The sequence below is a fragment of the Bubalus kerabau genome, chromosome 7, assembly GCF_029407905.1.
Source record: "Bubalus kerabau isolate K-KA32 ecotype Philippines breed swamp buffalo chromosome 7, PCC_UOA_SB_1v2, whole genome shotgun sequence".
Classification (NCBI taxonomy): domain Eukaryota; kingdom Metazoa; phylum Chordata; class Mammalia; order Artiodactyla; family Bovidae; genus Bubalus; species Bubalus kerabau.
In genome coordinates this window covers 92879033-92893107 of record NC_073630.1, presented here as the reverse complement: position 1 = coordinate 92893107, position 14075 = coordinate 92879033, and the positions used below count along the sequence as shown (strand labels likewise).

The window sequence follows — 14075 nt, the reverse complement described above, 5'->3', positions numbered from 1 at the left end:
TGGAGATGAACTGGTTTCCAGTGAGTCCAGGATGCGTGAGCAGATGGCAAGTAGGCAAAGCATTACCTCTGAGAAACAATGAAATTATCTGGCTTCTTGCCACTTTTCAAATAGAGGTTGTGGTGGCCAGTTCAAACTTTTTGCTATGCTCAGTCATTTTTATTTTGAAGAAGTCATACTTATGTTAATCTGTTATTTCTGACTGGAGAAGGGAATGGCCACCACTCCAGTATTCTTGCCTGGAGAATTCCATGGACAGAGGAACCTAGTGGGCTATACAGTTCATGAGGTTGCAAAAAGTCAGACATGACTGAGCAACTAACAATATTAGAAACTAAATTTTTAATAAGAGAAAAACACTCAATCCTATGTTGTGGAACCCATCAATTTTGAGGTTTATTTATAAAAGAGACTGCCCCTGAATAACGCTGATAAAATTAGACCGTATACTCCATGTTCTTATATTGTAATACATATTTGTATTGTTCACAGTAAAGTGGCACAGACTTTTATTTGTGTATGGACAGGCAACATGAAACATAAAAAATGATGCCTGTGTTTTGTTGGTCTTTACCACCTAAACTTAAACTAAAAGGAAGTAAACTTACTTTATGAATTTTTATTTAAAGGGTACTTTTGTTATTAATCGGAAAAGGCAATGGCACCCCACTCCAGTACTCTTGCCTGGAAAATCCCATGGACGGAGGAGCCTGGTAGGCTCCAGTCCATGGGGTTGCAAAGAGTCGGACACAACTGAGCGACTTCACTTTCACTTTTCACTTTCATGCATTGGAGAAGGAAATGGCAACCCACTCCAGTGTTCTTGCCTGGAAAATCCCAGGGACGGCGGAGTCTGGTGGGCTGCTGTCTATGGGGTCGCACAGAGTCGGACACGACTGAAGCGACTTAGCAGCAGCAGCAGCAGTTTGTTATTAATAATATTGCTGATAGGTTTATTAATGTGGATACCTTTGAGGTAGGAATAAACTTAGTAGGCGTGACTAACAAAGTAATTCTATTGGTGATATTTTATCTCTTTACTTTATTAATATAAAACATTTAAATATTTTGCAATTGATCTTAGGTTAGTATTATCATGAATTCTGCCCTCAAATTGCAGAGTTGAAAATCTACACTGTATTTTTTTTTTTCTTAAAAGGGGAAAGTAACTTTTTTATCCAGTTTTATTGAGATATAATTGACATTTAGCACTGTATGAGTTTAAGTTGTACAACACAGTAATTTAACTTACATATTCATGAAATGCTCCATCATCTCACATAGATATAAAATTAAAGAAATAGAAGGAAACTTTTTACTTGTGATGAGAACTCTTAAGATTTACTCTTTTAACAACTTTCGTATAGCTCAGTTGGTAAAGAATTCGCCTACAATGCAGGAGACCTCAGTTCGATTTCTGGGTAGGGAAGATCCCCTGGAGGAGGGAAATGCTACCCATTCCAGTATTCTGGCCTAGAGAATTCCATGGACTCTATAGTTCACAAAGAGTTGGACACAACTGGGCGACTTTCACTTTCGTATACAACATACTTATTTATTTTATTTGTGGCTCTGATGGGTCTTTATTGCTCTGTGGGCTTTTCTCTAGTAGCAGCAAGCAGAGGCTTCACTCTAGTTGTGTGCACAAGCTTCTCATTATGGTAGCTTCTCTTGTTGCAACCCCAGGCTCTAGAGCACAGGCTCAATAGTTGTGGGCTTACTTGTTCAGAGGAATGTGGAATCTTCCTGGATCAGGGATCAAACCCGTAATTCCTTCGTTGGAAGGTGGATTCTTTACCCATAAGCCACCAGGGAAGCCCTATCAGCATTGATTATATTTATCATGTTGTATATTACATCCCTAGTACTAAATTTATCTTATAATTGCAAGTTTTGCCTTTTCATATTTTTATATGATTCCCTCCCACCCCCCTTATAATGGGATATTGAATGGAGAATTGGAAAAAGAATTCTAAATCTAACCAAACTGAACTGTACCACATTATTGTCATCTGAGGTGTGATTGCATTTAGTGTAGTTTAACTAAAAATTTTCAAAATAATGCAATCTATTTAGAATAAGTTATAGTACCAGTGTTCACTAAACATTTTTCAAAAAAGAAATATGCCTTTATGCTAAATAAATATTTTTAGAATTTAAACAAGTCATTTGACTTTTTATTTCATATATCTAAATAACAAACAGTAGCCCCAACTAAAACAAATCAATTAACCATATTTGAGATTAATTTATTTAGCCACATTAGTTCAGTTCAGTCGCTCAGTCGTGTCCAACTCTTTGCGACCCCATGAATCGCAGCACGCCAGGCCTCTCTGTCCATCACCAACTCCTGGAATTCACTCAGACTCACGTCCATCGAGTCAGTGATGCCATCCAGCCATCTCATCCTCTGTCGTCCCCTTCTCCTCCTGCCCCCAATCCCTCCCAGCATCAGGGTCTTTTCCAATGAGTCAACTCTTCACATGAGGTGGCCAAAGTACTGGAGTTTCAGCTTTAGCATCATTCCTTCCAAAGAAATCCCAAGGCTGATCTCCTTCAGAATGGACTGGTTGGATCTCCTTGCAGTCCAAGGGACTCTCAAGAGTCTTCTCCAACACCACAGTTCAAAAGCATCAATTCTTTGGCGCTCAGCCTTCTTCACAGTCCAACTCTCACATTCATACAGGACCACAGGAAAAACCATAGCCTTGACTAGGCGGACCTTTGTTGGCAAAGTAATGTCTCTGCTTTTGAATATGCTATCTAGGTTAGTCATAACTTTCCTTCCAAGGAGCAAGCGTCTTTTAATTTCATGGCTGCAATTACCATCTGCAGTGATTGTGGAGCCCAGAAAAATAAAGTCTGACACTGTTTCCCCATCTATTTCCCATGAAGTGATGGGACCAGATGCCATGATCTTTGTTTTCTGAATGTTGAGCTTTAAGCCAACTTTTTCACTCTCCACTTTCACTTTCATTAAGAGGCTTTTGAGTTCCTCTTCACTTTCTGCCATAAGGGTGGTGTCATCTGCATATCTGAGGTTATTGATATTTCTCCCGGCAATCTTGATTCCAGCTTTTATTTCTTCCAGTCCAGCGTTTCTCATGATGTACTCTGCATATAAGTTAAATAAGCAGGGTGACAATATACAGCCTTGACGTACTCCTTTTCCTATTTGGAACCAGTCTGTTGTTCCATGTCCAATTCTAACTGTTGCTTCCTGACCTGCATATGGTTTCTCAAGAGGCAGGTCAGGTGGTCTGGTATTCCCATCTCTTTCAGAATTTTCCACAGTTTATTGTGATCCACACAGTCAAAGGCTTTGGCATAGTCAATAAAGCAGAAATAGATGTTTTTCTGCAACTCTCTTGCTTTTTTCATGATCCAGTGGATGTTGGCAATTTGATCTCTGGTTCCTCTGCCTTTTCTAAAACCAGCTTGAACATGAGGAAGTTCACAGTTCACGTATTGCTGAAGCCTGGCTTGGAGAATTTTGATCATTAATTTACTAGCGTGTGAGATGAGTGCAATTGTGCGGTAGTTTGAGCATTCTTTGGCATTGCCTTTCTTTAGGATTGGAATGAAAACGGACCTTTTCCAGTCCTGTGGCCACTGCTGAGTTTTCCAAATTTGCTGGCATATTGAGTGCAGCACCTTCACAGCATCCTCTTTCAGGATTTGGAATAGCTCAACTGGAATTCCATCACCTCCACTAGCTTTGTTCATAGTGATGCTTTCTAAGGCCCACTTGACTTCACATTCCAGAATGTCTGGCTCTAGGTGAGTGATCACATCATCATGATTATCTGGGTTGTGAAGATCTTTTTTGTACAGTTCTTCTGTGTATTCTTGCCACCTCTTCTTAATATCTTCTGCTTCTGATAGGTCCATACCATTTCTGTCCTTTATCAAGCCCATCTTTGCATGAAATGTTCCCTTGGTATCTCTAATTTTCTTGAAGAGATCTCTAGTCTTTCCCATTCTGTTGTTTTCCTCTATTTCTTTGTATTGATCACTGAGGAAGGCTTTCTTATCTCTTCTTGCTATTCTTTGGAACTCTGCATTCAGATGCTTATATCTTTCCTTTTCTCCTTTGCTTTTCACTTCTCTTCTTTTCACAGCTATTTGTAAGGCCTCCCCAGACAGCCATTTTGCTTTTTTGCATTTCTTTTCCATGGGGATGGTCTTGATCCCTGTCTCCTGTACAATGTCACGAACCTCATTCCATAGTTCATCAGGCACTCTATCAGATCTAGGCCCTTAAATCTATTTCTCACTTCCACTGTATAATCATAAGGGATTTGATTTAGGTCATACCTGAATGGTCTAGTGGTTTTCCCTACTTTCTTCAATTTAAGTGTGAATAAACAGGTATAAATCTTCCTAAGGTTTATTTTAGTATATAAATGTATTTCTACTATTTCTAATGCCTATAAAATTTTGTGATAAACTATTAAATGTTTTGGTCAATCAGAAGAGAGGAATAACCAGCAGTGATTAAAACAAATTAACTTTTCTGGTTACATTTAAAATAATATAACATATGTGTAATATATATATAGCATGTAATTTAGGGTTTTGTACTGATACTTATTTTAACTTCCTTAAATAAGAGGTATCTTATACTTTTCATTGAAATAGAAATCTAATGCTGTCAATTTACTTGTGCAGATTCTTTGATCACAAGGCAGACAAGGAATTTAAGATTGATAGAGAAACATGGGCTTTATAAAAACAAGTCAAGTAAAAGTCAATTGAAAGTACAACCTCTGCAAAAGAACTTCTTTTGAATGCTCTCCTTTTCGCTGAAGTCTGGACTTAGAGAAGATTGGGGTCTGTTGCAAAAATTAGTCTTTTAAAGACTATCAGGTATAGTGATTTCATCATTTCATAACATCATCTCAAGTACCAAATGAACCAGTACTGCTGATTTCAGTCACTGAACATGAAAGTGTCTCCTTCTTAAGGGATGAGGATGTTATCTTAGTAGCGGAGATTGTTGAAGGACATCTCCATCATCATCCCGGAGTCTAGTGAATGGAGCTCAAGAGGAGAAAGGGATCGTTCTTTAGCAGCCAAATAATGAGCCATGGTCCCTGTAAAGTCAACCTTAGAATTTCCTCTTGGGAACCTAGATGAAGCAGAGAATCTGGAGCTGGGTCATAGCAGCGATTCCAGAAGATGTTGGTAGATTGAATAGCTCCCTCCCAGACTAAGCGGTGGCAAGGTACTTTGAATCCTGAGGTGGCTTCAAACTAGTTCACCTCTCCTACTGTTCCTGCTTTTCTCACCTCCCTGAGGGCACTCTGGGGAGAGTGGAGCACCCAGGGTTAGCACGGTGTAAATGTGCAATAGCATACTAATGGCTTGGCATTTCAAATTAGATTCCACTGGGACTGATGGTGATGGGATAGTCGCATAAAAATCTGGTTGCTTGATCCACATTCTGTTTAGTCCTGTCTTAAAGACTATAATACATTTTTACTTGTATCTCAAAACAAATATTCCCTAACTGCAATTAATATCACCTGATAAAGTGATAATATTTATAGTCCAACACTCAACTTTTACCATCTCTGCAAATGAAGCACATTCCTTAGAAAAAATATGGTGCCAAGTATTTCCCAGAACCCATATTTTTCTTGACTTCTTTCCTGTTTTCTAATAATTGGATAACTGTTAGAATTACAGATGTTTTGTTTCCTTGAAGTGATATAATTGTATATGGCTCTGCTCTTCTGTACTATAAGATTCCAGGTCAGAGCTTAGAGAAAACAGCTTTATTTTAGAGCTGCTGCTGCTGCTGCTAAGTCACTTCAGTCGTGTCCGACTCTTTGCGACCTCATGGACTGCAGCCTACCAGGCTCCTCCGTCCATGGGATTTTCCAGGCAAGAGTACTGGAGTGGGGTGCCATCGCCTTCTCCATTATTTTAGAGCTAAATACATATTTGTAATTTTCCATTGTTTCTTCAGGCCAAAATAATATTTAAAACAAAATCTTCCATGTGTACAGCCTTTAATATAATTTTACTTCAAATTGAAATACATACTGGCTATTCTAATGTGAAACTCTCTAGTCCCTTTTCTTTTTTTTTAGCAATTTTTATAATGTGTGATCTGGAGTAAGAAATGGCAACCAGCTCCAGTATTCTTGCCTAGAAAATTCCATGAACAGGGCAGCCTGGCAGGCTACAGTCCATGGGGTCGCGAAGTGTTGGACCCTACTGAGCATGCAGGCATGAATATGGTGTGTGTTATGTAAGATATGCTCCTCATGTATGATTTAGAAAGTATATATGAAATCAAAAAGGAAATATTATCACTCATAATTTCACAGCTTTCAGTTTTGCTGTCAATATTTTTGTACATCTCTCCATATACTGAATGACTTTTCAGGTGGCTCAGTGGTAAATAATCCATCTGCAATGCTAGAGACACAAGTTCGGTCCCTGGGTCAGGAAGATCCCCTGGAAAAGGGAAGGGCAACCCACTCCAGTATTCTTGCCTGGGAAGTCCCATGGACAGAGGAACCTGGCAGGCTACAGTCCATGGGGTTGCAAAGAGTCTGACACTACTTAGCGACTGAGCATGCACATCACATACTGAACATAGAGATATATTCATTGGTTTATATTAATATATGTTTTCTCTACATACTTGCATATATACATTCACTCTAGGAGTCAAAAAATAAAATAAGCCATCATCCTGTTCTAAAGGAAACTAGGTAAAATAAAATATGATTAGGGAGAGAAAGCGATAAGTAATTAGAAAGCCTGAGATATTTTGCTGTGAAAGTTCAAAGGAGAAATTCTCTTTGGCTGGAGGACCCGGGGAGTTAACACATGTATTTTTCTAGCTCATTGTAAAATTACGACTGCTCTGACATCTCCTGCACCCAGCGGCCTCAGGAATCAAGGGCTGCAGATATAGATACAAATATAGGCTATGCTTCCTGGCTTAGCACGATAGCAGGCACAGAGAAGGAACTTGTGAAATATTTGTTGATATACAGAGGAGCCAACCAAAATTTCCACTTTTAAACAAGTAACTATTTAATTAATCCATGCTTGAACCTGAGAGGGTACTTTAAATGACTGGTCCTTTTGGCCTTTTATTTGGGCTTCACCTCACATCCTTTGGCCTCATTCTGGTAACTGGCCAGTTCAGGCAAGTCCACATCTATGCAGGATGCAGACCGGAAAGAGGTAAACCACTTCAGATGCTCTCAGATGCTTCCCATCCTCAGCATTGCTCATATACGGGTGCTGACTTATTCTGCTTTCTCGGGGTCTTCATCCCTGCTGCCTGCTCAGACTGATTCTATCTTCCTGGTCTTCTCTCTTCCCTGTTGTGCCTCCAAGGTCTATTTTAGCCTTGACTGACCTAGTACTTCCAGGACTGTTTATTTCTCCAAGATTTAATTACTTGCCTATTTAATTCTATATTGAGCTGTACTCTATGTGGACAAAATTTTAAAATAGATAGCCAAACATTGAATAAGTGATATTATTTCCTACACAATCAAAGTCAATAAGCTCTGGCCCCAGGATGGGAGAGCCTGTAAGATTACCTCTCCCAGTAAAACACTTATATTTTTAACAACTACCTTCCTCCTCAAGTCATAGTTTGTGCTTAGTTGCTCAGTCGTGTCCAGCTCTTTTCAACCCCATGGACTGCAGCCCACCAGACTATGTCCATGGGGATTCTCCAGGCAAGAATACTACAGTGGGTTTCCGTGCCCTCCTCCAGGGGATATTCCCAACCCATTGTTCGAACCCAGGTCTCCCGCATAGCAGGCAGATTCTTTACTGTCTGAGCGACCAAAGTCATAGTTTATGTTCTACCAAAGTAATTGTGAGCATTCAAAGTAAGGCCCTTACGCTTCAGACCTGTAATTTTTCTTTTTTTTTCATAAATCTTTCGGCTGATTTAATCATAACCTCTGGTTATCCTCCTCTTAAGCCTTTTGAGGAAACTAGCTCAGACCCTTAAATCTACTAAGTCTTTGTAATTTAGAGGATATTCACAATGGCACTGCTGCTGCTGCTGCTAAGTCGCTTCAGTCGTGTCCAACTCTGTGCAACCCCATAGACAGCAGCCCACAGGGCTCTGCCATCCCTGGGATTCCCCAAGCAAGAACACTGGAGTGGGTTGCCGTTTCCTTCTCCAATGCATGAAAGTGAAAAGTGAAAGTGAAGTTGCTCAGTCGTGTCCGACTCTTAGCGACCCCATGGACTGCAGCCTACCAGGCTCCTCCATCAATGGGATTTTCCAGGCAAGAGTACTGGAGTGGGGTGCCAGTGCCTTCTCCACACAAGGGCACTACCAGATTTTAATTTATGATGAATCATGGTTAATAGGAATGGAAAGGGGAAACTGTTTGAATTCATAGATCTATTTCTCACTTTAGTAATTAATAATAAGCTGGGACTTTTACCAAATCACCTTTTTACCTTTCAAGTATTTCAATTGTTTGAGTATTTTGCTTAGCCAACTTTTGGATTCAGTCAATATTATTTTCTATTCAATTAGCTTATAATGCTTATCAAGAAAAGTGTTACTTGTTTTCATTTTCTTTCACAGATTTCATTCAACTGTCCTTCTTTCTAAGGTCAAAATAATGAAAGGACTTTTGAATTCTTATTTCTTTGTTTTGAAATTTAATTACGTCTTCTGAAGCTAGCTACAGTTTGCTTCAGCATAGGTCATGAGTGACAATATAATTACATTGCAATTCTTTGCTATCTTTAATGATACTTTTTCTCATGTTTTTATGAATGCAAACAGAGTGGGGACCAATCAGGAACCCATTGCAATGATTCTTCAGCCCATCATTTTCAATTTGCCTTTGTACTTCAGTTCAAAATATCACCCACTTCCAGTCCTACCTAAAATACCATATTAACTATGAGGTCAAGAAAAGTTTTATTAGTAGCAGACAATCCTTTTGATCACAGGTACAGCTTGACATTTAGTCAGTCACTAAATAAATATTATCTAAATTCCTTTTATGTTCTAGGCAAAATTCTAAGAAGTGGAGGACACGATTAGAAAATGAGATAAGGTATAAAATGATCATGGCAGTACCAGTGGGAAGCAGAGAGTGACATCACAGCAGTATAGAAAACAGGCCATGGGGAGACTGATATGGTTCCTTCTGAGCAGAGACAAGAAGGAAGTAGAGAATGGTGAGAAGAGACTGGATGACACGTGACTCCATTAGACCGCAAAGCCTGGTATTAAAGAAAGTTTCAATGTTGAGTTTGGGAAGGTAGGTTTCGGTGGAAATACAGAAAGCCTGAAAGTGAGGTTAGGGGACTTAAGCTGTATTTGCAAAGAATGAGATCTCAAGAATATCTGATAGCAAGATGATGTGATGATCAAAATAGCAAAAGCATAAAGGGAAATTAGTCAAGCATTCAGCTTAGAGACCATTATAATATGCCTGGTGAGATGTGCTCATAGCTTTCTAATAGATTCTATAATTTCAAAGTAACAATGTGCATCAGGGATGGACTAAGGTTAAATATGCATCAGGGATGGATTCTATGAAATCTCTTTTCTTTTCATTTTTTGTTGTTGTTGTTTTTGACTGCAGTGTGTGTGTTAGTCGCTCAGTCGTGTCCAACTCTTTGCAACTCCATGGACTGTAGCCCACCAGGCTCCTCTGTCCATGGAATTCTCCAGGCAAGAATACTGGAGTGGGTTGCCATTCCCTTCTCCAGGGGATCTTCTTGAACCTGGGTTCAAACCCAGGTCTCCTGCATTACAGGTGGATTCTTTACCATCTGAGCCACCAGGGAAGCTATTCTCTTAGAAAAAGAAAACATGAAATGTCTTCCACATACCTTACCCCAGCCAGAATGACCTACTTTAAAATTGCCTTCCCTTCTTTTTTAAAATTTAAGAAAAAAAATGAAATTTTTCTCTCCAGCCTGTCTTTTTATTCTGGCTATAGCCCGTCTGATTCTGTAGGCGTGAAGCAATGGTAATTAATATTCAATTTCTGCAAAACGGAATGACTAGAAAATATTATACAAAATCTCTGGTTACACCCTAATGCCATTTATATGAAGACATAAATAAGGTTATTATTCATATCTGACCACAGTTTCCAGAGCCTGAAGGAAATCTGAAGGATGTTATGTCACACTTAATTAACCCCACGAGTCAGAGCTTGATTTTGGCTGCCTGGAAACTTGAAATTGTGTTTGTGGAATGGGACAGGGTTCAATCAGTTTGAATTCAATTGCTGGGATGAAAGGAATATATTCTTTTGCACAATCATACCAAAGAGAATTTTTTCTAGAAATATTCCAAAAACAGACTTACCAAACTAGCTGATCCTTCTGTGCCTTGGGCCAGTTTTTGTAGTTTTTCAGTTTATATAGTTTTCATAGTTTCATAGTTTTCAGTTTGCATACCTCCAGACATTGCTCTAGAATTTCTTCTCTACTTTAACTAGCTTGTGTTCTCATGTGGCCCCCCAAATTTCAATGATTGCAAAATGCCTCTTTTTGGATCACATAAGCCTTTGGGAATTTAATATCTTTTTAAAGAAAATAACACTTGGCTGCTATATAAACAGAACTTTAAAACTAGATTGATGTTTTTACAAATGTCTAGAAATTTTACTTAAAAATATAACAAGATATTTAATTTTTTTCAAAAATATCTGGAAATTTTACTATAAAATCTAAAACCAAGAAGACTTCTGAAATATTATTTCAACCAGGCAGAATTCCTCAAGGAGCTTCTCTTTTTTTTTCCTTTTTATACTTCTCAATAAAGCATAAGCTCTGCATCATGAAACAGCTGCTTCAAACACCCTGAGCCCATCTGTGCATTTATGAAGGGATAGAGCAGGAGGATGACTTTTAAATCACCGAAACCTGCTAGCATCAGGACTGTGGATAAATTGAAAAAATGAAGAAAATTCTTCTCATGTATCCCAAATCAAATACTAAAAATTCAGAGGAGGGTTCCTTACAATGGGAGTTATGCCAAATTTAGACGTACTGGTGGATACATTCATTACTGGGAGCATAGCTAAGTACAGCCATCAACTGGAAAGTGACTGTCAGCACAACTTTGATCCAGGATCTCACTTACACATTTGCAAATCATTAGCATTTACCATGGGCCAACATTGTAGTTTGTATGGTCCCTTGATATCCAGCCCCCTGTTCTACCTTTCTCTCTTCCCATTTCTCTGTCACACAGTTAGTTTCTCAAATTGATCACCAAGGGGAAATCTGTATGTCAGGCTAAGTACTTTTGACTCATCTACTGTTTCCTCCTATGCCCTCTTTATCATCTTCCTTTAGTGGGTCAGAATAAAATTAAATGCTCCTCTCCCTTTACTGGCTACACTGGTGTCTCAGCTGGTAAAGAACCCTCCTGCAGTGTGGGAGATCTGGGTTCAATCCCTGGGCTGGGAAGATTCCCTGGAGAAGGAATAATACCCACTCCAGTATTCTGACCTGGAGAATTCCATGGACTGTATGGTCCGTGGGGTCACAAAGAGTCAGACACAACTGAGCAACTTTCACTTCACTTCACTTCACTTCCTTTACTAATATTTTCCATAAAGTAAATGAAGAATATAATTTTCAATTTAAAATAAGAAATGGTTATCAAAAGAGGATAAAAATGGATATTTTCTCAAAAGCACATACTGAGAAATAAGAATGGAATGAAGCACCTAAATATCTTAATGCTTATATGGAGGTGGTGGAGAGGAATGGAAGGGACAGAAAAACATGTTATTACTTGTTCCCAAAACAAATTATTCTGTGAAAAGTGGGTTTACAGGATGCTATTTAATACCCACTCAAAGTGAGTTGTAGTTAAAACTCTGAACTCTAAGTTTATTTTCTTAAAATTGAAGATTTTGGAGAACATTTTACTTATCCTCAATATTAATTCCCTTAGATGTAGGAAAAAGAGATCTTTGAAAAAAATCTTAAAATGTACAAATTTGTAGAAAATCAACATGTTTAATCCATAGAACCTTTTTGCAAACTTCAAAAACAATATTGGTGAAAGGAAAAATAGGAAACAAACATATTCAGACCTTGCTTCAAATGATTTGTTCCACTACTTACTGTTTGAAATGGAGATAATAATGCCCCTACCTTGCTAGGAAGGTCTGAGGAGTAAATGAGATACTACCTATCAAATGCTCACATACAGAGTGTGAGATTCAAAGCAGACACATGGTAAAAAGTCTCTTTACTTCCCTCTCCAATCTAACCTTCATGCCCATATACACAAAACACTACTTAAAAACTCCCCCCAGAATATTTTTACACACTAGGCACACAGCAAACAATTTCAATGTAAACGTGAGACTAATTTTGTAATGTATCCAAGAACATACCATTAATATTATTCTAATGCTTTAGGGTAGCCTCAGATGGTCTCAGAAAGGGGCAGAAGAAGACTATGATGGCTCACCAGTCTTCCTCTTGGATCTTCATCAATGAAAGGACATTCATTACCAGGTAACTACACACCTACAGCTATACACCTTATATATTATTCTGGTCATCAGTCATTTGTGGGTTATACCTTATATTTATTATGCATTATGTCATTCTAACCATCATTTGAAAACTTCAGCTGTATTGAAAAAAAAACTGGAAAATGACATCATTACATTTTATAACTATTCTCATTTTTCTATAAAAAGAACCCAGTGATATATATATTATAAAAATTATGTAAGGGCTTTGTAAAATATTTCAGAACATATGAGATAAACAGTATCTGAATTTGGTTTTTCCACAGGGATTATAATAAAGTCTAAATGTATATCAATAAAAAAGCATGACATATGATCCACAAGATCAATGATACAAATCATCAGTTGAGCCTTTGAATAACAAATTAAGTAAATGAGTTCCCGAAGACTGCAAAGCCATAGTCTATCATGGAACAATCACTCTATTTCATAAGTAGTGGTCTAATGTCCCCAGAAGCTAAATTTCTATGTTAATAGTTAGCACAATTCTCAGGAGCAGCATTCAGTAAAAGATCTAAGACTTGTCATAAATGATGTATCAAAGAAGTATCCCACAGGCCTGAACCAGACTTTCCTGTCCTGTTCTGTCCTTCCCTTCCTTGCTCTTCAGGACACACTTCATTTTTCACTGTTTCCCTTTTGATGTTAGGTTATGTAACAGATGACCAGTAGCTATTGTTATTTTCTTATACACAGAAAATAGCATATATCATGTTAGTTTAGGTATAATAGAGCAGGGATTTGAAAACTTTAAGAGTAGAGATCAAAATGAACCTGGCTGAGCTAAAGCTTAAGCTGAATAAGAGAAAGACACAAAGGTAAGGGGAAAAAAAGTGGCTCTGAAACATGACCCATGTCTTACAGGGAAGAGAAACAAAGCCAAATAAATGATTAAGTAGTATAAATGCTGCAGGACTGCACAATGGGAAAGCAGAGAGAACAAATATGGTCAAAATGGAATTGAAGCCACAGGTAGAGGATGAGCAAGAAATGGGAAGAAGGCAGAACGCAAAAGATAGAGAATTCACTCATTCATTCCTCAGATACTATTTATCTGCTCCCTGTGGACAGGTACTCTTGTGGACCCTGAGAGTTCAGGAATGAATGAAACAAACCCTTACCCTCACGGGTATGTTAAGTCACTCAGTCGTGTCTGACTCTTTGCAACCCCATGGACTGTGGCCCACCAAGATCCTCTATCCATGGGACTCACCAGGGAAGAATACTGGAGTGGGTTGCTATTCCTCCTCCAGGGGATCTTCCCGACCCAGCAATCAAACCTGTATCTCCTGCAGTGTCAGTCAGTCAGTTCCGTCGCTCAGTCATGTCTGACTCTTTTTGACCCCATGGACTGCAGCAACACAGGCCTCCCTGTCCATCACCAAATCCTGGAGTTTACTCAAATTCATGTCCATTGAGGCAGTGATGCCATCCAACCATCTCATCCTCTGTCGTCCCCTTCTCCTCCCACATTCAATCTTTCCCAGCATCAGGGTCTCTTCAAATGAATCAGTTCTTTGCATCAAGTGGCCAAAGTATTGGAGT

The 14075-nt window shown here is 38.7% G+C and overlaps 1 protein-coding gene across 1 annotated transcript in view; it reads left to right on the top strand.

Moving 5' to 3' along the window:
- RASSF6 (Ras association domain family member 6) overlaps positions 1–14075 on the top strand; it is an 88081-nt gene that overhangs the window by 20226 nt on the left and 53780 nt on the right. Inside the window, exon 2 of the mRNA XM_055587418.1 lies at positions 12412–12510. Coding sequence (XP_055443393.1) covers positions 12412–12510 — 99 coding nt within the window. The remainder of the gene's footprint in view (positions 1–12411; positions 12511–14075) is intronic.